General features: G+C 37.8%; 2 protein-coding genes across 5 annotated transcripts in view; one reads left to right on the plus strand and one right to left on the minus strand.

The window, feature by feature from the left end:
* IFT80 (intraflagellar transport 80) overlaps positions 1-9,523 on the minus strand; it is a 53,826-nt gene extending 44,303 nt beyond the window's left edge. The window contains exons 1-2 of one of the 3 annotated variants that reach the window (XM_062603198.1): positions 9,306-9,523; positions 7,110-8,155 (exon numbers count right to left, since the gene is read on the minus strand). In XM_062603198.1, coding sequence (XP_062459182.1) covers positions 7,110-7,257 — 148 coding nt within the window. In that variant the 5' untranslated portion in view covers positions 7,258-8,155; positions 9,306-9,523. Of the gene's footprint in view, positions 1-2,566; positions 3,146-7,109; positions 8,156-9,305 lie in introns of those variants that run through there. The other 2 variants (XM_062603197.1, XM_062603199.1) reach the window with 2 other exon arrangements.
* Positions 9,524-9,689: 166 nt separating this feature from the next.
* SMC4 (structural maintenance of chromosomes 4) overlaps positions 9,690-26,588 on the plus strand; it is a 39,591-nt gene continuing 22,692 nt past the window's right edge. The window contains exons 1-5 of one of the 2 annotated variants that reach the window (XM_062603194.1): positions 9,690-10,141; positions 12,279-12,469; positions 13,609-13,787; positions 14,395-14,586; positions 16,285-16,461. In XM_062603194.1, coding sequence (XP_062459178.1) covers positions 12,340-12,469; positions 13,609-13,787; positions 14,395-14,586; positions 16,285-16,461 — 678 coding nt within the window. In that variant the 5' untranslated portion in view covers positions 9,690-10,141; positions 12,279-12,339. Of the gene's footprint in view, positions 10,142-11,446; positions 11,671-12,278; positions 12,470-13,608; positions 13,788-14,394; positions 14,587-16,284; positions 16,462-26,588 lie in introns of those variants that run through there. The other variant, XM_062603196.1, reaches the window with a different exon arrangement.

The raw sequence follows: 26,588 nt of genomic DNA on the forward strand, positions 1-26,588 counted from the left end.
TTTTTTATGCATAAGCAGTAACTGGATTCACATTAAATGCTCTTTTCTCTAATTAAATTGTCAAAACATCCTTTTCTGCTTTTAAAATAATACATTGAAAAACATGTTTGATTTTCTGATCACTTGTCTTTTCGATACATAGCATATGTATTCAATCTATAGCCAAGATATTTTTCATTGTGGAATACTTACACCTAATCTGATCATAGGACTATGAATATTGTCATGCCACCACCTGCAGTATTCATCATTATGTGGCTGAGCGCTTCATAGCCATTATAAACAGTTCACTAATTTCCCTTGAAAAGAACAGCTTCGCAAATCGTGAGCTTACATACAGAATCTAACTCAAACGTGTACATCACCTTTCAGTACCCAATCTGAAACGTTCAGAATTACTATTTTAAGGATACAAAGAATTCTACAGCATTTTATATATTGACACAACAGCTTTCACTGACCTAGGGGTAATCCGTGAGACCTCAAATACTTCTGTAAGCAAACCCCCCAACACATAAGAGAAAAAATAAATTAAAATGAAAGAACAGACAGTTGGCAAGCAACTGAATACTTCAGTTAGGTCACATTATCAGGAAAACAATGGGCCATGTCACAGAGTACAGGATATCAACTCCTGTTATACAGGGAAACATCCAAATCATTTACCAATCTTTTGCATCCTTTATCACTCCACAAACTCTTTACTTCTTTCACAAGGCATCTTTCAAATAGTGAACTGTAGCCTAGCAGGAAAGAATAGAGTCTCATATAAAAGCTGGTCCACCTAAGGTACTAACATAGAATTCATCTGGAAAAAATGTGATCATGCATTTAAAAACTGCATCATAGTACTTAGGCAGCACAGGGCCAAATCAAGTTTTCATGGATATCATCTTTGCTTTTCCAATGTATGGATTTACAACTGATGACAGCCAAATTAGGTGACTCATTAGATACTGCTTTTTTCATTACATTCACACATAGATGTTGCTCCAAAACCAACTTCTCAGTGGATTTCCCTGCCTTCAACTTAACATTGAGGCAGAATGAGAGTAGACGCATTCAAATTAGAATTTATTGCCTTATAAACAATTAAAGAAAGGGAAAATTTTAGCTGTATGCCTGGAGTAAGCAGAAATGAGTCAACTTAATCTTTCTTTACATCTCAGATTTGTAAAATACTGGTTGGTTTTTTGGGTGGGGGTTTTTTTGATGTTTTTTGATTTTTTTTTACTTATTAAATACTGAAGCCAGAAGGTGTCCTTAATCTCGAAGCGACTCTCCAGTTTTGGAGGAATTTCAAGTGGGAGATAGCAGACTATTCAAATACAGAATATAAAACATGTATGTTTTGGTCATTACTTTTCATAGGCTCTTAAATGCTGACCTAATGTAAAATTATCAATAACAAAATGTTGAAAAGATAGGTCTATTCACTTACAATTTGTGCTTAATAAATAGTTGGAAGCTGACCACATTCTTTATTTTTGTAAAAAAGCAGCAACAGGATCAATGTAAGTAGGAAGCAAAAGAACAATATCCCACAAGAGATGCAATTCAAAAGAAAACCCCAGAGGACTAAATTTACATTTGCTCTAATTTCACAAACATCTGGAGTTCAACCAGGAATTAATGCAACCCTGTAAAGACATTATACTCCTTTTCCATTGGATTCAGCAAGTTTCCAGAAATCCTTATCACAGAGATGAATTAGCTGTTGCAGGAAAACTGCAGGTTTAACACATAAGGCATACTATGTAAGTAATAGTTAGACATAAATTTAAAAGTAAGGTTTTTAAAAAAATAGCAATTAAGTAACAAAACTTGTTCATGCACTTTTACAATGCAATAATTCACTTGCATATGCAAAAAAAATAAACCAAGAAAAAAAACAACCAAAAATCTGTATGAGATAAATTCCCTTTACTGAAAGTGCTAAGTTATACTAGGAGATAAAAACTTGGGAATTTTCTACATTACATTTTTATCTCAATTTATGCTTTGACAAATTAGGTTAGCACTGGTCAGTATTTTGATTTCACTGAAAAAAAAAACACCAAGCAAAACTCAGGGAAAAAAAAATAAATAAACAAACTCAAACAAAAAAACTCAACAATTTTCTTTTTTTTTTTTTTGCAAATACATCTCAAAACAGTTTTCCAGAAACCGAATATTCAGGATGAATTTACCCATCAATGCAAAGAGCTTATCCCTTAGTTCTAACAACATCAAACTACGTAAAAATTCGCTACAAGAGAGAAGATACTAGCTTGTGTAAGACATGACTTGGGTTTTGTGATCTGTGAACTAGTTAAGGCAAAAAATAACTCATTCCATCAGTAAATGCAAACGAAATCAACTTTTGCTGCTGGCCTCCCTACTACCTACGAAGGCACCACACTGAATGTTTCCCTTCAGTGAGGGCAAGCATAACAACCCCTCCCTGCGTGAAACGTTTGTCTGCATTCGTCCCCTGCCACAGCTGCTCCCTCAAGTAGGCATTTTTCCATCACATCACTGCTTCACTCCACAAAACCCCCCAAGAAGCATCAAAGTTACTGATTACTTGCCATCCAGTGCCCCTACGACACCTGTCATGGAAGCCTCATTTTCTTAGGGAACAGAACTTTAAGGAAAAAAGTTTCTTCATCCAGCTTTGTTTAAATTTACAGTCTAAAACCATATAAACAAATGGGGATTTAGTCTGTTCACTTAACCAGAAATGACATCCCATCTTTCTTCTGCAATATCCCATGTTATCTTTGTACCACTGAGCACCTACTGCACTGTAACAACATGAAGTGTTTGGGTTTAACAGTAATACATCCAGCAAAACTCACTTCTGCTTCAGACTGCACTATGCTAGCAAAACAGCAGTGTCAAAATTAAGGACAGGAATAGCAGTAAAGGCTCCAGATGTCCGGAAGTAATGCAAGGGCTGAATACAAATTCAACTCACTGAACTGATACAAAATTATCTAACCACCGATCATCAGACTGGCTTGAAGAACTAAAGAATGTGTTACCTTGGGAAAGGGGATGCTAGTGGATTGCATACTTTTATCAGACAATACCTATCCCAGCTACACCACCATTCAGATGATAAGCCTTACAGATGTAATGAGAACCCGACAACTTGAAGGGCCTGCATTTGTAAAAAGAAAAATAAACAAAACTCCAAAACAAACAAACAAACAAACACCAAAAAAACAACCAACCAAAAAGAAAAAAAAAACAAAAAGAACCCACCCCCAAAGCCTCAAAACAGCCACTGCAATAAATTTGGCAAAGTTAGCCAAAACAGTTTATGCTGCATCCAATCAAGAAACAGTTGCACTAAAAGGAAGTGGAATTAATCAAGCTGAATTAAGCTGATCTACAAAAGCTGGACAATGACAGAATTGACAGACTCTCAAGTGCAGATCAGTTCTAACAGAGAAGTAACTACATGGTCACTTACAAGTTTCACAGAATTTTTTTCTCATTCTGTATTTATGTTGGGTTTTTTTACTGTTAAGAGGAGACAGCATTTTTCCTGACCTTCCTCTCACTATGTCTTGTAGCTAAAATCTTTATGAAGTACTTCAGCATTAGCTAGAATCCTAGGATGGTAAGTTTAGGTTAGACAAAAAAAGTTTGTTAGAAGTTATAAGCAAATGAACACAAAAGTCTTACCGAGGAAAACTCAGATCAGCACTAAGGCACTAGTTTAGAATTTGTTGGTCATGTGAAACTAAAGTCTTGAATGGCAAAAAAAAACCTCCAAACATCAAGCTAAGCTCCAAGAACTTTAAATCTCTGCCACAGACTCATGTCACTTAAAGTAATCCAACTGCTACTACTTAATTGCAAAGTTCCTAATACATCCTGGAAAAGATTCCGGGCCTATCTAGTCATGAATCTTTATTCCTAAACTGTAGCTCTCTGTTGCAGTTTCACTTAATCCATTTACCAGTAAGCATTCATACCTGACATTACACTTAGGAACTGGTATGTTACCTAATTTGCACTGGGTTCACATCTAGACTAAAGTACTTCCAAATATGCAGCTCCTGCAATGTGCTAATTTTCGAATGCATCTGAGAAAAAAATCAACTTTCAACCTCTCTAAATACATTTGTGAATATGATTTATTTTCCTTACATATTTTAGTGATATTAAAAAAGGTCACCCAGCAGAATTTTAAGTTTTTTTCTTCATTAATGTAGTAGTAGCCCAAACATTTTTCTTCACTCAACCGTCAAAGCATTATTCAAGCAGAACATTAAATGTTAGCATACTATTTTGATAACACTAGAAAACTGACAGAATAAATTAACAGAAGACCTGACTCACTACAGTTGCTCTTTTGCTCGCTATTTGCACATACAATTTAGAACTTTACAGCACCAGGATATTAGAAATACAAATGTGAAAACTGAAAAAGGAGGAAAAAAGCAAGGAATTAAGAGCACCAGTTGACCTACCAAAATCCTTCTGCCCCATGTTTATCATTGAAGGGAAAAGTATACAAATTCTGTAGAAATCAGCTCAGTTAATCTTGATCCTTGACTGACTTTCTGAAGATTATCTTTTTTTAGGCAAATTCTGCCCCCATCCCACAGCATAATACTATAATGCATGCAAATATTAACTGATGCAAATGAATCATCCTTTCAGCTTTCACAAAAGCTTCCACTTCCACCTTAAAAGCTCTAAAAGCAATACTTCATTACACCCAGATGCCTAAAATGCATATTAAAGTTCAGCACCAAGTATTGCAAAAATTACTTTACTTGGTTCCCTCCCTACCTAAGAAACAACAGGGAGCCAACTTTCAGACATTGACCAAAAGATCTCCTGCTTTTGTTTTGTAAGTTCAATTCATTTATTCCTTGGAAAGTAATAAATATCTTGAAGAATTCTTGGCCTCCGCTCAGTGAACTGAACTCTCCTAATTTTTAAGTGCAAGTATTGCCAAAAGTTAGAGAAATCTCAAAAATTTCCTGCAAGGAATGAATTTCCTTTACCTTTTTCAATATATACATACATATTTAAATATAACTCTCTGTTAAAAGTTGAAATGTAACTTTCAATATATTGAAATAACTCTCTCCATCCATATGGAAAACCATGCCGGATGCATCAGCTAGAGACTGCTACTGCTCAGTAACAAACCTTCTGGTCCCCATCAAGCTCACTCTGAAGCTAGCCAAGAGCTTCCATTTAGTTCCCCTTAACAAAAAAAAAAAACAAACCCACAAACCATACTAGACCCACAAATTCAAGATTCTGGCCAAAACATGGGCAAAAGTTAGCTGGAAATTCTCCACTAATCCCATTAAAACTATCAATAGGTCCCTGGGAAAGCTATCAACCAGTCACAGGCAGATGGCCATTATTATCCTGATGGAAACACTCTACAACAATTGACCATGACCTGATCAGCCTGAAAGAGCTGGCAGAGATTTAGAGCAACATATTGCTTTAAGTTCACCAAAACTCCCATCACTACCATTTCTATGGAAGTATCACTCAAACACCAACATCTTTGACCCCTGACAAAAAGAGTATAAACTATGTTTAGTATGTTTTATGTTCTGTAGCACATAATTAGCTCCAGACAATTTAACTGACTTACTCTGAAACCTCCAATAGCATTATCAACCCAATAAACCAAAGGTATAAAAAATTAGGATCAGCGTAAAGACTGTCCAACTTCTGCAAGCAAGTCACGCAGCTCTTCCAAGTCCCCTGTACCCCAAGATCTTGGATGTTACGCATGAAAAGTATCAGCAATCATTCACAAACTAACACACTAAGCCCATAAGCAAGTTCTTGCAAGTGGACTGTCAATCAAGCACTCCAAGGCTACATCAGGGATTTGTTCCTTAGCAGAGCTTTTAACCCAATGCAATTTTTATAACAAGGTCAGTGTAAACCAGGAGATTTCATAAAGGATCAAACTGGTAGATTTGGTAGTTTCAGGAAGAAAGGTTCATCTGAACTACAGTGTTTCCACATTGTAAATTCTTTGTAACAGGAATAAAAAGGTGGGGGGCATTAGGAAAATTTATTGTTAACATTATTTTTCATATTTTGTTCAAATAAAGAATTAGATGAAGAAGAGGAGGTTCCAAATGTGGCGGGTTTTTTTTCTGTTGTTAAGGAAAGGGGGGGGGGGGGGGACGGACCCAAAAAACAAGAGAACATGCACAGAAAATTCCTGATGGCATGGAACATAATCACCATTACAGTACTAAGGAGATGAACTCTGACCATAACAGTATGGACTTGGACTGCTTCATAATTAATATAAACCAGTAATAAAACCAGTTATTAAGGTTTCTTAACTGGGGACAGGAATATATCTGCTTCCATGCAGGAATAAAAATTTAACAATACGCAATTTGAGTAAAATCAATTCCTAGTCTCTTTGGGGAGGAAGAAAAAAACCCAAACAATCATTAAACCTTCTTGTCCCAACTCCCTTCCACAAAACCATATCCATACACTGGAATACAGCAGCTTCTATACTGGATTACCTAGTTCAGTATTAGTACACTAGTATATTGAACAAATAGCAGCATACTAAATCTACACACATATATACACATCTGCTAGTACAGTGGGCATAGGTACTGGTCTTACTGTATTACTGACAACAGTCATAACTAGATGCTTTGGAGGGATATTCAAGACTCTTGCTCTTGAAATATGTCCAAGAAATTGCCTACATTGATATTAAACATCATGGTTAAGCCAGTTCAGTCACTTGGTCATAAGTCTTCCTAACCACAACTGCTCTGGTATCTATGTAGACATGCAGTACAGACATATTTAAAGCTACTGGTTTGTGAAATTGAAAAAAAAGATGATAGAAATTGATGTTACATTAAAAATGACTTATCTGCTGACAGAGGTATGTTTGATAAGGCTGTACTGGAGAAAATTACAGTAATAAAATGCATTAAAATCAAAGCAGTTATTAGTTTTACACCAGTAGAACTGGTGCATAGGTGTTTGAGGTTGCTTTACTGAAAATTATTTAACTGCAAATAACTTTGCATGTATTTGAGTGACGTAAGAACAAAATGGTATGAAATTATAAATATTTTAAATTGACTTACCATCAGAGCTTGTTAGAACAAAGCTCTCAGCATGGGACTGCTTCTTCCCACCTATGCTTCTGGGAAACCAGTGAAGATCTATGGGATAAATGTCATCCGGAAGTTTCACTAACCGAGTAGTCTCACGGGTTAAAAGGTTCCATTTCATTATTTGGTGATCATCACTGCAGGAATATAGTTCGTCAGCTGTAGTCCATCCCACACAGCTCACTAATTCTTTATGTTTAATTTAATTAAGGAAATCTGAATATTTTTATTATTAAAAATAAATTTATAAAATAACTCATGTAGGCTATACACAACTGACGGAACGGTACTGGAAAGTTATTTTGATAAGATTACATAGAATGTTTGATATTTAAAATATGATTCTTCATTCTTTCTTTGTTCTTTGGTATCAAGAAAAGAGCTGCTAGACACTCAGCAAAAAATGAAGCTAACTATAATGTAAAACATAATTCTTATTACGATGCATACTTATTGAAACACAGCTGAAATGTTGGGTTATAACTCTAGAATGGTGTTAGTGCACAATGAATGTACAAAACATCCAACTGTAATTCAAATGTGTCAGTTTGTTAACATCACATCATATATAGTTGACACATCTGATTTATTAGCAGGAAAATTATAATTTTGTTTACATCTGCTACATGCATGCCTATTACAAGGAAGCAGATATATCACTACTCCTGTCTGGGAAATATTTTAACTTATCACTACAAAAAAAGAAGGTAAAGAAAATCTTGAAAATTTCTAGCAAAACACTGATAGTTTCTCAAGGGAAGGTATTACTTTAAGAGTGTTCAACAGCTCTTTAAATGTTGCCTTTAAAGGCTGCACTGAATGGCAAGGTGAAGAAAAGAACAAAATATAAAGTCATTTGCACTTTACAAATATTGTACTATTACACCTATGATAAAGAAATCCTTTCTGGAAAAGTCTATTCAGAATTAACATGCTGTTCTATGGTTTGTTCTGAGACAAAGGATATGTTTTGGTTCCTTTAAAAGTGAAATCTTCAGTCGCATTTCAGTTGTAGAGCGCTAAAAAAGAGATGTAAATATAACTGCAATAAAATAAAGCAAACATATATATATGTAGCCAAAAATAAAAAGGAAGATACACCAAAATTGAGTATTACATTAGTACTGTGAAAAAATAAGCATCAAACCAGGCCTGAGTTTAAAGGGAATTCTGTTTGTACAATACCTAACTGTATATTTATCTGATTGCTTAGTATAAACATATTAGATAAAGTCCAAGTGATGCTAGGAACTTATTGCTAAAATGTTACAGGTTGAAACACTGAAGTTCTCTTGTGCCGATATACAGCCGCTGAGGTAAGTAGCGAGGGAAAATCTATTATTTTCCTTTCAAAGACAAGAGCAAAACTTTATTACAATTTTTGAAAACAGCTTCAACACTGTTAACCTGAAGGGCCAAAGAGTCACCCTTAAGGCGCACAGCTCACCCGCTGTCATCACAGCTACATTCATCATAACCCCTCTTAGAACGTACTACATACAACTCTGCCACAAGTTCATCAGCAGGTTAGCTGAAGGCATTCGCTGGCAGTTTTAAAACAGATGGAGCCATAACGAGGAGTTACTCTGACACTGTGCGCCTGGCTCGGCTTCTCCCGGCCTCACAGTCCGGCGGTCCCCCGGTCGCAGACGATAGCCCCACGCCGCCTTCCTCCTCTCAGCTGTTTCCCCTCCGGAGTGGAGAGAGACGGCGGGCGGTTGGCGGAGCAAGAGTTTGCTGCCTACGGGGCGGCTGTGAGGGAACCGCAAGTCCTCCAGCCTCATCTGCGTCCCCACACCCAAGGCACAGCCCCTTGACACCACACAGACGGCAAAGCCTGCTCCCCGGCCGTGCCGGAATCCCCTTCTCCCTCAAAGTTTCCATCTTCTCAAACGGCTAATCTGCTAACCCCGCGCTTTCTTCAGGGGAGAACCAGGGTCCGTTCCCTCAGGGCCGTCCGGAGTCAGGGGTCGGGACTCCCCCGCCCTTACCTCGCAGCCCAGAGCAATCTCTTCTCTCTGCCCAGCCCAGCCCTCTTCCCACGCCCAGAGGGGGTCACGGCTCCGGACCCTCTCGCCCACTGCGGCAGTGAGTCAGACCTGCCGACTGCCAGCCTCCCCCGACGGCAATGGGAGGGGGCCCACCGCCGCTCCCCCAGCCCGTCTTTACCTGCGCCGGCAGCGAGAGGGAGAGCACAGAGCGGCAAGGACCGCTGAGGTAGCAACCGGCTCCCAAGCCCTAGCGACTTTCGCGCTAATCCCGCCTTCTTCTCCGTCCCGCGACGCCACAAGAGCGCCCAGGCCAAGGCGGCGACTACCCGCTCCCCCCGCAGCCAAGCGGCTCCGTCTCTATGGCTACTTCCCGCGAGACTTCCTCTTCCTCCCACCGCCACCTCACGGGCCCTTCCCGACCAGGTGACAGGGCTGGGTGTTGTCCGCGCCGCCCGTTAATTTATAAGGCTTTGAACCCGCCGCGTCCCCATAATTTTCAACTATTTTTCTTATTATTAGTTAACTTTTTTAAACTTATTTCAGTAGCAGCACCGCCACGCCGCTGCTCTGCCCCACCACCTCACCGCCAGTTGCCGAGCAACCAGGCGCCGCCCACTGACCTACTTCTAAAATTAAACCTTTTGCACGTGGGGTGAGCAGGGCCGCTGTCACCTTCGGCCGCGAGTCTTCCTGCTCTGTTCCCCACAAGAAACGAGCCGCTCCCCGCGGCGAACGGGGTTTGTTTTACTTTCTCATCCCGCCCAGCCTATCCGCGCAGTAACGGAAAACAAGATGGCGGGAGAGCGGGGCTTTTTTCCTCCTTTCAAACCCGCGGGAGCCCGGCCCCCTCCCTTCCCAGCATGCCCCGCGCTTTTCTAACGAATTTCGGTTCGAGTTCGCCGTTTGGGCGCCATTTTCGAGTGTGGAAGTCGCCGAGCTGCGGTAGCAGCTGGAGTCACCCCTGTTGCCACAGCCTGCAGCATTGCTGGGGCCGGGAGGCGCAAACCCTCGAAGGTACCAGCTCCGCGGGATATACTCGGCGCGTAGGGCTTCGGGCAGGAGCGTCGGCAGTTCGCCTGAGGGCAGGTGGAGTTGGGGGCTTCATCCGCTGTAAGCAGGGCGGCGGAGACGTCCTCAGGGCGCTTCCCTGGTCAGGGGGTGCTGTGGGGGAGAGCAGGGGGGTGGCCGGGTCTGCCCAGCGCCTTATTTTTTCATCTTTTCTCCTCGCCTTAGGGGAGCGAAAGGTGGCGGCACCCCTTCTTTCCGGGCCCGGGCAGTGGGGTGGGGGTTGTCCCTCCGAGTGCTCTTCCTCCCGAGGGGCTTGGGCTGCCCGGTGGCCGGTCGGTCCCCGCGTTGGCGGGGCACGGTGCCCGGCGTATCCGTTCTGGCTGGTTTCGGCAGATGGGTTTGAGGAGGGGGGATGAGAGGGTCTTCTGTAGCCCATGGGAGAGATCTCCGGGTTTCCCGCTGTGGCCTTACGGACCACGGGGGACCGTGAATCAGAGCCGCATTTCGGACGGGGAAGTACAGGAGTACGTTTCGGCAGCAGTGAGGCCCGATTTTAATCTGTTTACAAAGCAGGGACCCTTCTATAAATAGGTCTGCCTGCTCCTTTTATGCTTGAAATATGAGAGAGAAATTTTAAGAAAGCCCGTGGCAACTTGAAAAAGACCGCGATAAGCCTGCAGTTGGACTCCTTTAATTAACGAATGGACTAAAAAAAAACCCGAAAACTTTTCGCAGACATGGGTTATCGGTATTAAATTTAATCTACTGCTAATAAGGAACCCTTTCTGTCCGTCTCTGACTCTCTTTCACCATCTCCGTAACAAAAAAGGCACTTGGCAGGAGATCGTCGAGAGGTGCCTTAACAAACACCTTTGAGCTGACTCGGGGGAGGGGCCGGGCACGAATTTGTTAAATTTGTTAGAGTATGTGGCAGCTAATTTATCGCGATTTAAAAGCTGAGATCGAGTAGTTATGCTTGTTCATTCTGCTGAAGTATTCTCGGGGGGAAGGGTTGGTAAGGTAAATAGGTCTATATTGCACAATTCTGTTGGAGTGGAGCAGTTTTTGAAAAAAAAAAAAAAAATCTGGTACTTTGAGAGGCTGTAATTGTCCGAGACAGCCATTGCGGAACACTTCTTAACAGGGGCATAGACTCAAATTGCCTTAAAATGAGTTCTTTCTCTCATTTCCCCCCTCCCCCATTGTCCCAAATGAAGGACTCTCATGAGAGTGTGGGTTGGGGGTAGGTCTGAAAACGTCAAATGATTGGCACCAATTGTAAGATGACTTTCTAACCACGTCAGTTTTTTATCTTGTGAGAAGTAAACTTTCTCATGTCTGTTTTTCTGCGAACTAACTTCGCCACTTGCTGCAATTTAAACTCTTTGGAGAGAGTTTCATTCTTACAGTCGTCTGTCTTCTCATCGGCTGCTTTCTATTTATACTTTCTGGGAGCTGTGCTTAAGTGCCAGCTGATGAACTTTTGTAATGTTTCGTTCTTGATCGGTTAACTTTAACATCACAGCTAGATTAAGGTACTTTGTTTTCCTTTCTCTGCTAAATGTTAATTGCTAGCAGTAGTGATTGTGTTATATTTTGTGAAATTAGTGTGTTGATTTAAACTGTTTGAGTCAAGTCTTTGTTATAATTATACAGGTCTTTTTGTTTATCTATCGATATATATAAGAAATATATAGTCAGCGTGGACTGTTAAAAGTAAAATGTGTGTCAGGCCTGAAATGCGTGTGTGAAGAATGCTTCTAGGAGAGTATGAGTATATGGCTACTCAGTTTGTTATTTTGCAAATGTGTCTTTAACTCTTTTGCCCCCAGCATCACGGTTGCTTTCTCTGAGCATGGAACACGGTTGTATGATGTTTCAGTAGGTAGATTGATGCTGTTCCTATAGATAAGGGTTGGTGTGTTGTTTTGGGAGGGATGATGTAACTTAAAGTATATCATTATGAGGCAAATCTTGATTATTTTTTTGTTGTTGTTGTTGTTGCAAATTTGGATTTTTGTCTTCAAAATACCTCTAGTCTTTAGTTTCTAAACTAGTCCAACATCTGGGCAAACATGTAGGTATATTCCTTAGGGAATTGTCATTCAATGCTTAGATCACGGGGTTTTCTTATTTATGTTAGCAAAGGAGATAGATTCCTTCAGTAGTCTTGCTTGCTTGGAGTGGAACAGCCAACAGAGATCATGCCAAGCAAGAGCACCAAACCCTCTACAGCAGCCCATCAGAAAGGCAGAGAGCCCTTAGAGGAGTCCACCAGTGACATGGAAGTGGAAAACGAAGGCAGCAGAAAGCTTGGCGAAATACCTCCACTAGGTAGGTTCGAATATTGTGGTTCTGATGATGTGTAAACTTGATGATAGTGCCTGTTAAGCAACAAGGTTCAGTTGAATCTGCCAGCTCTTCCAGGTAGGATTTGCTCTTTTCTTTTAGAAAGGAATGTTGAAAGCCTTGACTCCTGGCAAGTTTTAACTGCTTTTAAACTGCTAAAGAGGGCTTGCAAAGAGTTACTGTGTTTGGACCAGTGATTTAGTACAAGTGCAAAAGCCATTTGGAGACTTTCTCCTAATAAAGCCTATCTTATATTCCTGATCTGTAACATTGTCCTTAAGTTTGTGGTACAACAGTAGGATTTTTAAAATTTATATGCAGCCAATGGTATGGGATTTCTTGGAATGGAATAAATGTCAAGTTTATTTACTTAACTCTTAAAATGATTTGACTTTCTTTTTCATGAAGCAGTGTATTTTCTTGGGTTTCCTGAATTTTTTCCTGAAAATGTCTGGAAAAACCAGCGCTGTGTGTCTTTTTAGGTAACCAGATGTGCAATTATTAAAGCAAGGTATTTGACAGATAGATTGATATGTTGAAGCTGGTGGCAAAACCTACTGTCTGTTTGAAGAAAAAGTTGCTAGTGACTGTTGAAAAGCTGCTTTCCTTACAACTAGCTGATATCCAGGGGGCTAGTTTGTTTTCGTAACAAACTTCCTGTCTTTGCAGAGTAGTTGTGCTGTCATTACAGCTTTCAGAGCATTGTGCAGCGATCCCCAAATCTTGCAGAGTAACTTGTGAGCATGCTTAAAATGTGGCTTTGCACTTATTAATTAGAAAGACTTTGCCTGTTTCAGATTTGTAGGCTTATTGTGACGGTTGTAGCTATTGCAATTGCAGAGTGCCTATTAAAGTGTGTTAGAATAAGAATTACATAATGAAAGAAAAAAACCACTAGTGCATTGATGGGACATCTTAAGTATCTTTTCTTAAAGAGTCAGTTCATGGAAAGAAGAATTACAATTCTGTTTAGCTCACTTTAGTAGTTACAGGCAGAAGTATAGGCTTGGTTCATATAGAAATACTATTTGCTTTTCCAGTTGAACATTTTAAGAGGTGCGTAGTCATTGAAAGCTTACAGTATTTTATTTTCTTCCTTTCTGTTTGTTTCTGATGATTTTTAGCAGTGTCAAGCGAGGTGGTTGATAATCGAAGTTTAGAAGAGATTTTGGGTAGCATCCCTCCTCCCCCACCTCCAGTAGTGACCAATGAAGCTGGTGCTCCTCGTCTTATGATAACTCATATTGTAAACCAGAACTTCAAATCCTATGCAGGGGAGCAAACTTTGGGACCTTTTCATAAGGTATCTGTCATTTGCCTTAAGCATTTTTTTAAATGAAGGTAAGACTTCACTCTGTGTTAGTATTCCTTTCTGTATTTTCATGTAAGCTTGCCTCAAAATACCTAAAAAATATTTAAATTTTAGAGTTACTTATATAGTGTTATCCTAAATTTTCATCATGGGACAGTAAAGAAGACAGTTAAGTGCAACTTTGTGATACTGTACAATTTTAATTTGTCACTGAGCCTTAAAAAAGCAGAATTTCTCTTTATTTCATTTATTGGAGAACTTTTAGGGGTGTGTTTTGAAGACTGAGAATATTTTTTAATGCCCACAAGAGGCTTACGTGGCTAATCATGAAACTTTTCTTGCAAACATGCTTGCTAAATGCAGTATTGCTTTGAGTTAACAAGTTAAATCTTAGAAAGCTGAGTTGAGGTGTGCGGGGTTTTTATTAAATAAGTTGTGCTGCTTTACCTTTGGCAGTAAAAACTAAGCTATCAAATAGTCTGCAGTTTCATGTGCTAGGAATAATTGTGTTTTGAACTGTTCATAAATTAAATGGGTGATGTACAATGGCCAGGATCTATTTTCCTTTCAATATTACTTTTTCCCTTTTATTATGCAGCGTTTTTCATGTATTATTGGGCCAAATGGTAGTGGAAAATCCAATATCATCGATTCGATGCTTTTTGTGTTTGGGTATCGAGCACAAAAAATCAGATCCAAAAAACTCTCTGTGCTGATCCATAATTCTGATGAACATACAGATATCCAGAGTTGTTCTGTGGAAATCCACTTCCAAAAGATCATTGACAAGGTATGTATGCTTCTATTCAGAGCAGTGGAGACTTTTTTTTCTTTAAGGATTTGAAAGTTTTTAGCATTTGATCATTTCAGTTTGAGTTAGGGAAAACTTCATAGTATGATTAGCTTACTTTTGGGATATAAAACATGAAATCAAAGTTCATTTGCTTAAAATATTCCTCTCTAGAGTAGTGCAGCTCTTAAAATATTAAGCACTTTTTTTATATTTTCTGCCAGACTAATATCTAGTACATGTGTTTTTATAACTATTTAGAAATATGTAATAATAATTTTAAAAAATAATTTTAAAGTTGTTCTCTCATTTGCCTCAAGTAAATAGAACTGATTTCTGCAATTAGTAGGACCCCTACAAATTTCTAAGTTTATGTTTGAAAATGTTATATATTCTTAAATTCATAATGCGAGCATATATTAAGAAATAAAACCTATTTAAGCAAAACTTTTCAAACCAAATAGAAACTAGTTTAGGTCATCTAAATTTAGAAAAATATAATGAATCTGAAGCTTTTATTTACACTTTATATACTTTTTTGATTTTTAAACAGATTTTTCATGGACCTCACATCCTACCACTATGTTTTTTTGAACCTGATATTTTGTTTGAATAAAATAAAGTGTTGGCAAATTAAAAAAAAAATTGCTTGCAACTTCAATGTACTGATAGATACTTGTGGACATTTATATTGATTTATTGCAATTAGAGTGCAAGGAATTTATCTTTATTTAAATTTAATTTTTGTGCACACATTCTGGCTGAAGTATCAGCTGTTGAGTTTGGGATCAGTCAAAATAGTGGGAAATGTACACTAAAATATCAGAAATTGTGATGATAAATTTGCAATATATACAGCCTTTGAAGGAACTGTTTTAAAAGACAGATACAATTTTCTTTGACTTGATCCACATACACACATACCTTTTGCTTGTATTTATAATAATCAGATTCAAAAATTGTAATTTTTTTTCCAGTGGACTTTGCTAATATCTAGAAGCTAAATTTATGATCTAAAAAACGTCTTCATATGCTAGATACCAACTAGATTATGCTCTTGGGGGTTAATCTGGGAAAGTGGTAGGCCAGTTTAAGTCTTTGCAAGAAGCATGCACTATAGTACCAGCTTTATTTTAGTTGCTTTGTAGGCAAGTCTATTTTGAAGCTGATGATGTCATATTTGTCACATCTTTAATGTTTTACTTTTTTATCCTTTACAGTTTCTCTTTAGAACTGCTCAGCTAAAAGTAATTCCTTTTCCTAGCACCATAAAAGAGGAGTTTAAAATGCAAACAGGAGTTAAGTCATTCAAGACTCCCTAATCTAAAATTTAGGGAACAGAATAGCACAGCCAGCTTAAATTTGTAGCAGGCTTTTTCCTTTGTGATATGAAGCAGTGGTAAAGGGAATAAATTAAGTATTTTCAGAGCAATAGATTGTATTAGAGGTGGGAAAAGCATAATATGAAGGCCATTCAATTTAAATTATTTGGGCTTTTTTTTTTGTCTAGCTCTCAAATTTTTTTTCAAATTTTTTTTTTTATTTGCAGCTCTAAGACAGTTCCCACTTCTACTAGACCTGAGAGTGCAATTGACTTAAAACCCTAGCATTATAAAATTTTTGTGCTTAATTGTGAAATACGAGGTAAACCTGTGATACAGTAATTGTTTTTCTGGCTTTTGTTTTTCCTTGAAACAGGAAGGAGATGATTATGAAGTTATTCCTAACAGCAAATTTTGTGTATCTAGAACTGCCTATAGAGATAATTCTTCAGTCTACCACATCAATGGAAAGAAAACGACGTTCAGAGATGTTGGTATTCTTCTTCGAAGCCATGGAATTGATCTGGACCATAACAGATTCTTAATTTTACAGGTTGGTGTATGAATAAAACTAATCTTAAATACAGCTGTTTTTCCAGTTATAGTTGTAAAGAATACCATCTAGGTTTTAAGTCTTGCACTTGAGGCCTTAAAGTACTCTAGCAGCACATCATGGTTTGCATGCTCTAGTTAAGATGCGAATCATTATTTGCTGCTTTAGAAGTTTAAGGAAGAGAAACAGTTGAAGATATTAATATAAATTTTTCTATTAACAAATTTGTGTCCTGACGTGGATGAATAGAAGAGCTGTCATACTTGTTCCGCCCTAGCAGCACGTAAATATTGGTGTAGTAAAATAAACCTTAAACCCCAATATTATTGTGCTGCTTAAGCGTGGCAGAGATTCAGCAACTTGTTTATACTGTAGACAGAAGTGCAGCAATATTAACTTAAACCGTAATGATTCTACTGTTATCTATGGCTCTTGCATATATACATGATTTTACTGGAGAAGTATGTATATAAAAATCAGCTGTGCATAAAAATTTGAGTGCAAGAAGAAACACATGAAGTGTACTTATTGTTTACACTGGTTTAACAACTGTAGAAGACTCTTAGGAATGGCAGGTTTATAGGCAATTCAAGCTATGTTTTTAAAAGCTACAGTTTACAATCCGTACTGTAAAAATAATCTTAGAATTTGTCAATATCATTTATATTCATGTTTGACCTTAAAGTTGTAAGGCTTGTTGACATCTGTTTGCTGTTTAAAAAACTGGTTGAAGAGAACCATGCTGTTTTTATTTTTATTTTTTTTAATTTTTAAATAATAAAGGAGAATTTTGCTATGTGACAAACAACTACTTAAAATGTAAATTGAATTAAAGTACTTAATGGAAGTATTTAAATATTAATTCAGTTGAGTAACTGTATCTGTGATTACCTGTAATTATTTCACTAGTAATAGGTCAGAAATCTACTCTGAAGGTTCATAACCTAGAAAATTAGTGAGCAGTGGGAGCCTCCCAAGGTCTGAAATTTTTTAATAGAGTTTATTTTTGGCCTGTTTCTGTCAAAGGAGCTTCCAGTTCCCCTCTTAAAAAAAAAAAGAGTAAAATTCTAGCTAGGTCACTGTGCTTGCTTCACTTCCTTGAGCCTTTTTGTGCAGTCCTTTTTTTACAGTTACACCCGCAAAAAGAGGATATATGTTTTGAAGTCTCCATGCTACTTAATTATTATCTCCAACACTTTATTCGTGTATTTTCTGTTTCAAGATGGAATGAGAAGTACCTCCAACAAAGTAACTGTAGTAATACACTTTTTCTATACAGGTGTTCTGAAATGCCATTTCGGCAAAGTTTCTGAAAGGGAGAGAATGTAGAGTCAAAGATGAAGCTAGGTAGAAATTATGGTAAGGAGATGTGTAAAGCTTGGAGAGCATCCCCTTTTACCCCTGGGAACATTTGCGAAGGAGTATTGCTAAGCTTTATTTTCACCCCTAGTTGTGATTTGTTTTCTTCTCCCATTAATTATTTCCCAGGAAGTTATCAATGAGGAGAGCATACCTTTTCCTGGAAACTTGAGCTTCATGCTTCCACTTGTACAATAAAAAATAGGGGAGAGGTAAAACCAGTAAATATTAAGCCATAAAGCAGTGATCACCACTGCTGTTTTTTAATTTTTTTTTCTTTAATTTTACTAGACTCTGTGCAGAGGAAACTGTACAGAGATTTTCTGTCTTTCTGACCAAGGCAAGGTCCTTTCTCGTTGCACATAAGGTTTTGTGCCTTTTTAAGGTGACTTGGTGATTTGAAGTTGAGTTCTGTCCAGTTAGGAAATGTAGCAATGTTTTCTGCATAATGACAGCAAAACTTAAAAATCCAAATACTAAAAACTGTAGTTAGAAGAAAATAAGACCATGTAAGAAGTCTTGCCCTATCACAAGGATGGCGCTTTCCTCCATAATGTTTTTCAAATTAAATAAACCAGTTATGTCCAATTTTAAATAACTTAGTTTTTACTCTTGTTACAGCTAAACTAAAATAGGCTCTGATAAGTTTAACCTGGTATCAAGTGATTTATCAGTTAAAATAAGTTAAAAATCTCTTTGATTTTTGTCTATGCCAATAGGGTGTCATTAAGATATTTCACTTGTACTATACCATTTTCTGGGCAAAAATTATTATCAGATGCTGGTTCCAGTATGTGACTATTCACTAGTTAGTACTGAAGAAAAAGTTGTAGAACACACCCTTTACATGTAGTAACAAAATGTTAGCATATTTAGCATTATTCAATGGAAAATATTTGTTTTTTTAGAATACTACTTTATTTTTTTTTTTGTTTCTTCTCCCCTCTTCATCCCCTATTTTGCAGTCTTTTTTCTGACATAGCAGATTTTGGTGCCTTTTTAGGATAAAGCTTGGGCCCACCTGAATTTTTTTAAAGTTGGGTAGAGCTTGATACAAGTATTTCTGCTGATGCTATACTGAAAATATTAAAATTAAACTACTGATGACTTCTGTGTGTAACATTAGAAAAAGCACCTGTGGAAGAACAGAGCATGTAAGAATGAGTAGCATTAGAAGTATTGCTAATTTTGTGCCTGAACTAGGTATTTGAAAAAAGTCTTGTTTAAAAATTGTTGTGGTTATAACGGGATATTGCTGACATTTAACAGAAGGGGTTTATCACTTTTGTGATCCTTAAGTTTTAACTCTACATAGTGTATGTTTTTAATAAGTTTGTTATATGCTTTTAGTAGTTTAGGAGTAGACAACATTTTTAATCGGCTTGCCACGGCCTGAAACTGCAACAGGAAAAACCACATCTTGTCACTTAAAGTATACTAAGCATTGTGGTAAAATCTGGCATCTCGCTGCTGGTTTTTTGTCTTCCACACTTTCAGTAACTTGAATGTATGTAAGGAACAACAAATAAAATGACATAGCTTTTTCTCAAAAGACTTGCTTGGAACATCAGTGTACATATATGGAAAACTTGTGTGGGTTCTGTGCTCTGACCAGGCTGGGCAAAATTCTGAAAGTAAGTATGTTTGCTGTTGCCCAGTAGTGACTTGGTGAACAGGTTAATCTTGAAGCCAGAAAAAAATCTCAGCCTCTTTATCCTGGCTGGTTTGCCTCTAAGGAATTGTTAAATAGATGGGGAGCACTTGAAGGAATGTCAGTTTTGAATATAGCAGTGTAGGCTTGTCTGGGAAGCAAAGCAAACTGGCTGTGGACAGCAGCCATTAACACCTGCTGAAATTGGCTTCTGCAGTCTTTCAAGGTAAGAGAAGTACAGTTGATTCAGTCTTTTTAAAGAGAAAGTGGAGTTTTATAGCGACTTTGTAAATCGATATTGTAGAAATGGTAAATGCCACAAGGCTTTGAATTATTTTTGTATGAAAAGATGGTATTATGGGAGCAGACTTCTGTCAGTTGATTTCCATTTGCTTTAAAACTACTTTCTTTCAAACAAATGGAAGCTGGTTTAAGTAACTTTTGTACTAATTACAGTAGTGCTTCATTTACCTGTATTTGATAGGCTTAATTAAAATATTCTTAAGTAATCGTAAGCAAGTATAAACAACTGCAGTGATTTTATATGCATGTATTTTTGTAACCTATAGGAATGGCATTTTGCAATGTAGTAAGGCCTATCCTACGGCAAGGTTATGTTGCCAGAAAGGAAGTTTAGTCAAGTTTTTCACCTGCTGCTTTGTGGAAATAATGTAGGAGTCACTCTTCCAGTGTATTGGAGAGGAAATGAGGGAGAGCAGATTTTCTTCTCACTTTGAGATAAGCCAGAAGCTCCCAGTTGTTGAGGTCTGCTTTCCTAATGAGGTACACCAACATTTGAGTGTTGCTGCGTGGAACACAAGATGAAAAGCTCTACTGGGATTATAATTGGAGATCTGTGCTGCCAGCACCAGTGGTGAAGAGAGGTTTGTTCTAGAAAACTCAAGAACAGCTGAGCTGAAGTTGTAAGAAGACTTAAAGCAAGTGTGATAATAGAATTAAGTAAAACCAGATTCTTTGAATAAAGTATTATGTAAAAATAGAAGCCTCACTGATTCGTAGAGTACAGTATTGATTTCTCTGTTTAAATATTACGCTTTATACTGAAGTGAACACTAAGCCGTGCAAGATATGCCGGTATGTCCATGTGCAGCTTCAATATGAAATCTCTTACAGTATCAGAAAACTTCTGTTGGCAATTCATATTTTTATTTTGTAAATTGCAACAAAACATCGTAGCCACTGTTTATTTGGTTTTCTTCAGAAAAAAGGGAAGCATGAAAAGTGAAGAAAAGCACTTTTCTGGGGGGCAGTGTGTAACTGAGAGTGATATATTAAGTAGCTTCATAAGAACATGCCAGTGATCTTAAATCAAACATTGTAGGTTGAGTTTGACAATAACTGACTTAGATTCCAAAGAGACTCTAGATTGGCAATCCATTTGTATTCTTGTATTAAACACAAGAATGTCCTTAAAGCTTCTAAAATTAGACAGATGTGCAAACAGCTTGACAAAGGCTACTTTTAAATTATTTCCAGAATGCAGAACAGCAGTTTTGTGCAAACAACTGAATGTTGTATAACAGGCTAGTTCTAAGCTTTTCCTCATCTTTGGACAGTAGTGGCCTTGTAGATTTGTGTATGTGAACTTAATACTTATTTAATTTTCTTATTTCCCACCTAGCTTGTAACACTTTTTTTGGAAGGCGGGGCATGAAGTTGAGTATTTGATACTTTCTCCCCTCGTGTATATTTGCCATCTGGTAAAATTGGAGGGTAGAAATGAGATACGACTGCAAGCACTAAATGTTTGCAGCAATAGCCTGGAACTGGGGGGAGGGGAGAAGAAAGGAAAAAAAAAAACCCCACCAAAGTCCACCACAAAAAAAAAACAACAACCAAAACCTGAACAGAATTGTATTGTATTTCCAGGAGAAGAATCAGAAGGCTACAGGAATATTGGTTACCTATGTACAAAGCTTCCATGGCATATGTATACAGAATTAGAAATCACAGTCAAAACTTTACATGAAGAGGGGAGTATAGGCACACTGTTAAAATGAAGTGAGGTTGAAATGGCTGTACTGGGAAACAGAATATTCATAAATTTAGCACTGTTTTTTGCCATTCCTTACTGTATTCATGCTTAAGAAGTGAGAGCTATCATTGTATGCCCTGTATTTTTGACTCATCTAGTTTTGGCTGGTGAAATACTTGCAAAATGTGTTGTCCTCATTCCCCTTACTCTGGGAGAAACACTTCACCGTTTGAAAGAACTGAAATACAGCTGTGTTCCATAAAAGTTTAAAAATTCTAAACTTTACTATTATGCTATTAAGAGAAATTCCAGGTCAGTTCTGTCTAGCCTTCTATATAAAAAAGTTAAAAATTGAAATCGGGTTGTAATTTGGGTTGATCAAGGTTGATTTTTTTTTTTTTTTTTTTTTTTTTCAGTGGAACAAACACTAAGAGATTTTGGCTAGGGTTACTGTAATCCTCCACAAAATTTTGAGTTAGAAGTGGCCATTACAGCTGCAAGTACTGATTTTTTAGCATTCTGGACATGCTGGCTGTGACTCAACTGTTTGCTTCAGTTCAGTGCTTAAAGGACAAGTTCTGTTTATCACCTGTTGCATATAAAGAAAACCCTATTCCTTCAAAGTTGTGTAGTGTGAATTTTCCTAATTACTCAAATAGCTTGTTTTTTTCCTTTGGGGGGGAGGAGGGGAACAAATCTTCATGCTTGAACAATTTTAATAAATTTAACATGCTTACATTGAATCGCTTTTAATGCATGCATATATAATAATAGTCACATCACAAGACCCTTAGTCTTTTGATGCTTGACAAAGTTAAATGATGTTCTGACTGCTGTCTACATTTGCATATTGCCTTTATGAAAATGAAATTATGTAATATTGTAAAGTTGCAAACTAATCAGTTAATTCAGTAAGTGGATTGAATATAAACATTGATAGTATTAAGAAGTTACAAGATTATTTTAATTGTGCTGTAACAGGTGCTGTGCTTGAGATTACAGGAAACCCATCTGTCACCCAAAGATTTTGGATTCAGTAACAAAACCTCCTTTAATGGGAGCTTAAAAAGCCTTAAAAAAAGTTTCTAAACGTATACTGCAGTTACATTGAAACTACTAAAATACTGTTCTGAATTTCAAAATAAGCTGTGTTTGCCTTAAAAATACCAAATATTATAGCCACAGTTGTCGAATCTGAAATTGTATGGTAGTTTAGTATTGAACAAAAAAAAAAAATCAACCAGAACCCCAGCCAAAGATTTCTCTCAAAGTACTACCACACTTATGTTCCAAGGCAGGAATGAGAATTTGGACAGGTTGTAGTAGCTAGGCTTGTTCTAAGTTTTTCATTACTCCAACTGCTGGTAGCAAAAGAATCGTGATGAAGCTATCATCTGGTATTGATGCAGAACCACAGCTAGGTAGATTTGACGTCTAGGTGTGACGGGGTAAATCCAAATGTAAAACCTCTTATGAGAGGAGAATACCCAGGCTATTACAGCAGTTGTGCCCTATTTGCAATAGCTTCCTTTGTTCAGCTGGAAATAAGTTGCCTTTCCTCCTGCCAGCCCCTCAGAGGTGGGGAAATGTAAACAAAAAGAAAAGCTTGTATAATGGGTCTGTCAAATTTTTAAAAATGTGTGATTTCTAAGCTTGGATTTGTTTGATAAAGCACGCTGAAGTTCCAGAAAGGGTCTGAAAGAGTTCTACTTGCAGTAGTTGAAGTGGGGAAACTAAGATAAATAAGTTCTCCTACTCTGCAAGGTATTGCTTCACTAAGTTTCTCAGCCACATGTAAAGACGTGGAAGTTCTTCCCTGTGTGTATAGTGTTGCATCTCTTAGGCAGTATTTTCTCTAAAACTCTTCCTCATGATTAAAACAATGTAATTTTCACTTCAGTTAGATGCTAGATTATTCCACTCTTGAATTTGGCTAGTGTTGAAGAGCTCCACTAACAAATCCCCTCCAAAAACTAAAAGACAACAGCTGCAACAGAAATTTCTCTTCAAAAACCACCCAAAGTACCAGTATTCCTCCCTCCCTGCCTCAGGCACAGCACATTTCCATCTACTGGATTCCAAGCTACAAAATTCCTTTGTTACAATCTTATGTTTTAATGTGCCTGTGCTTTACTGTGCATCTGAAGCGTTGTTGATGTGTGGGTTTTAACACTCAGAAGTTAGTCTGGTTTGTTAGGTAGTACAGGATTTTGCTAATCTGCTTTTCAGCAACTTTTTATTTTAAAGATTCAGATTAAGTCCCCAGAAATGAAGTAGCAACCCGAAATCCTGGAAAATGTATTTTTACCAACTTGCTGCCATAATAATTCTGTGGAACTCTAATTAAGTAGATCTGCAAGTGTATTAACAGTTTAGTTGACAAAACTCATTGTATTGGAAGACACTGTCTTCAACAGATTTTTTTTTTTTTTCCCTCCCCCTAATTTTCAGGGGTGAAAAAAGGAGACAGATATTGGGAAGCAAACATTTTTGTCTATAGGTTCTCCAGAAACAACTAGTCATAATGCAGGCAAGTTTTTGCAAACAAAAAAAAAAAAGTATTGTTTGTTTCTTTATGAAGAATTTGAAGTTGCTGTCGGTGATCTTTTGATGTCAAAAGTTTTTTGCTAGCCCCGTCTTGTTTCATACAAGAATTTTAAAATGGAATCTGATGGCTGTATTCTGAAACTCTGCAATTCTAGTGCCAGCACTATCACAGACTGAACTAATACTGTGCACAGAATGAATTACCAATGGCTAGAGGCTGGTTGAGGCTGGGTAATGTCGGTATTGGGATTAGCAAGTTATGCTATTCGGAGTTCCTAGTTTTGGAATTAGTGCTTCAGTCCACAGACCCTCTCTTAGATGTAAAGGGAGATTGCTGGAGCATAATGCTACTGTCTGCCAAGAGCAACAAACAGTTACATGCAGAAGTGTAAAGTAGTGTCTGTTTCAAGATTAAAAGTTGCAGAAAGGCAGCTTAATGGGTAGGTCAAAATTTATCAAGCAGTTTGATAACCTTGTTTAAAATGCAAATCTTTATATACCAGAAAATACTGGATAAACTTAGTTTAAAAGCTTTCTGTTGTGAGAGGATCAGCTGTTTAAAGAAACAAATGTGTAATTTTAGAGCAAATAGTAGTTTGTAGAAATGAGGTAATAGTTTAGGGGCTTTATTTTGCCACCTTGTGAGGCCTACACAGCAGGTGAAGTTCTTGCCTGTCACAAGTTTGCTCTGGAGGGCAGCAGTTTAGGGACTGTAGTGATATGACAAGGGGTAACGGAAACAAGAGAAGTTTAGATTGTGTATAAAGAGGAAGTTCTTTACTGTGAGGGTGGTAAGGCACTGGAATGGGTTGCCCAAGGAGGTTGTGAATGCTCCATTTATGGTGGTGTTCAAGGCTGGGTTGAACAGAGCCTTGGGTGACATGGTTTAGTGTGAGGTGTCCCTGCCCATGACAGGGGGTTGGAACTAGATGATCTTAAGGTCCTTTCCAACCCTGTTTTATGATTCTATGATTCTGTTTAAGTAAGATGCCTACATTGTAGGAGATGTGCTAGTCCTAATATGGGTTTTGTTCCAACACGAATGCAGAAGAGTATGCATGCAATAGATATTGAAATTTGATTAATTCTGCAATAATAAGCATCTCGCATTAAATCTACAGCATTCCTAAATACGCCAAGGATGCAAGTGTTACTGGAATGCACAGGACTTGGAGTACAGGGACCCTTGACTTGGCAGCCTCATAACATTAAGATAGTGATAAAAGGTGCTGGTGATGTCACCACTTGTGTCAGTTCTTCAGGCATCTTTCTGGACAACCCTCTGCGGCATCCCTTTGGGGTTGAGCGCAGTGGGCATAGCAAGTCCAGGTGCTCCTGGACTGTGTGTTGTGTGCTGCCAGTTTACCCAGTGCTTTGCTGACTCTCCGTCTCCTCAACTGAGGTGTTGATTTCACATAGTTAATTGTATGGTGAGCAAGTCTTACGCTAGTTCTTGACAGCTTTTACAATTTACTTTAAAATTTTTGCTCTTATGCAGAATAGAAATTTAATTGTAGAAAGTATCTTGAACATTATGGCACTGAAATAATTTCCAGCTATGAAAAGGAAGGCAGAATCTCTTCCTTCCAAGCTCCTTAACCTACTCTACTTTTCACTTGAGGAAATGGCTTTCGAAGGAGACTGGCACTTGCCCTTGTTTTTATGACGGTGTAACCTACTGTCAAGCAAGGTTTCTCATTATTTAAGCTAACTTTATTGCTTAGAAATTTCTCCACATATAAACCTGTGTTCTCTATTCAAATGTAGTAATAATTGTTTTCTGATAACTAAGCTGAGGCATTCTGTAGAAACTGTTATTTAGATGTCTGTTCATTATATAGTATTTGAGTTGACTACCTCTGTTACCAGTGACATGCCAGCACCCTGTGATAACTTCAGTCTGATGTAGAAGACTTCACACACAATACAGAAACTGAAACTGGGTTTATAATTCCATTTAGAGTTCTTGCCATGAACGTAGAGCCTTCCCAAAATATTCCATGGATATTTATTACGTTTTCATACAGTGATTACTTGTGTGGGTGTTTTGTTCTTTGTTAGCTGTCTGCCAGTGTCACCAATGCCTTAATGTTCACATCCATTTTGATTGTCCTCAGTTGAATAGAGGATTTATTTCTTTTTTATTGTATTTTTGCACATTAGTCCCCCTCATTATTTCATGCCTGTGAAGTGCAGGAAGATAACTGAGGGCAATAATTAAAGAGATTTCCTGGTCATCCATTCCAAGACTTTTTAAATTTAGGTGTGACAGCCATATTAAGCATGCCCAAGCATACTCTCTTTTCAACAAATGTCTGCCTGCTGACTTCTCAGTTTCACTTTCAGAAGGGCTGTCTGTATTTCGAAAGATCTTTCACTAGATAAACGGGCAAGGCTGTATTGTTGAGGCTTGGGTTGGGTTTTTTTTAATTGGGTTTCTTTTCCAAAATTCAAATAGTGGGTCAAGTAATAAGCACTGCTAAAATGTTAAGGGAACAGTTATGCTGACTATCAACTTCTAACAGAATGCAGAGTTAAAATGTGATTCTCACCCTTCTCCCCCTGTTAACTGTT

The sequence above is a fragment of the Pezoporus occidentalis genome, unplaced genomic scaffold (assembly GCF_034315485.1).
Source record: "Pezoporus occidentalis ecotype Australia unplaced genomic scaffold, CSIRO_AGI_Poc_V1 ctg8, whole genome shotgun sequence".
NCBI lineage: Eukaryota > Metazoa > Chordata > Aves > Psittaciformes > Psittacidae > Pezoporus > Pezoporus occidentalis.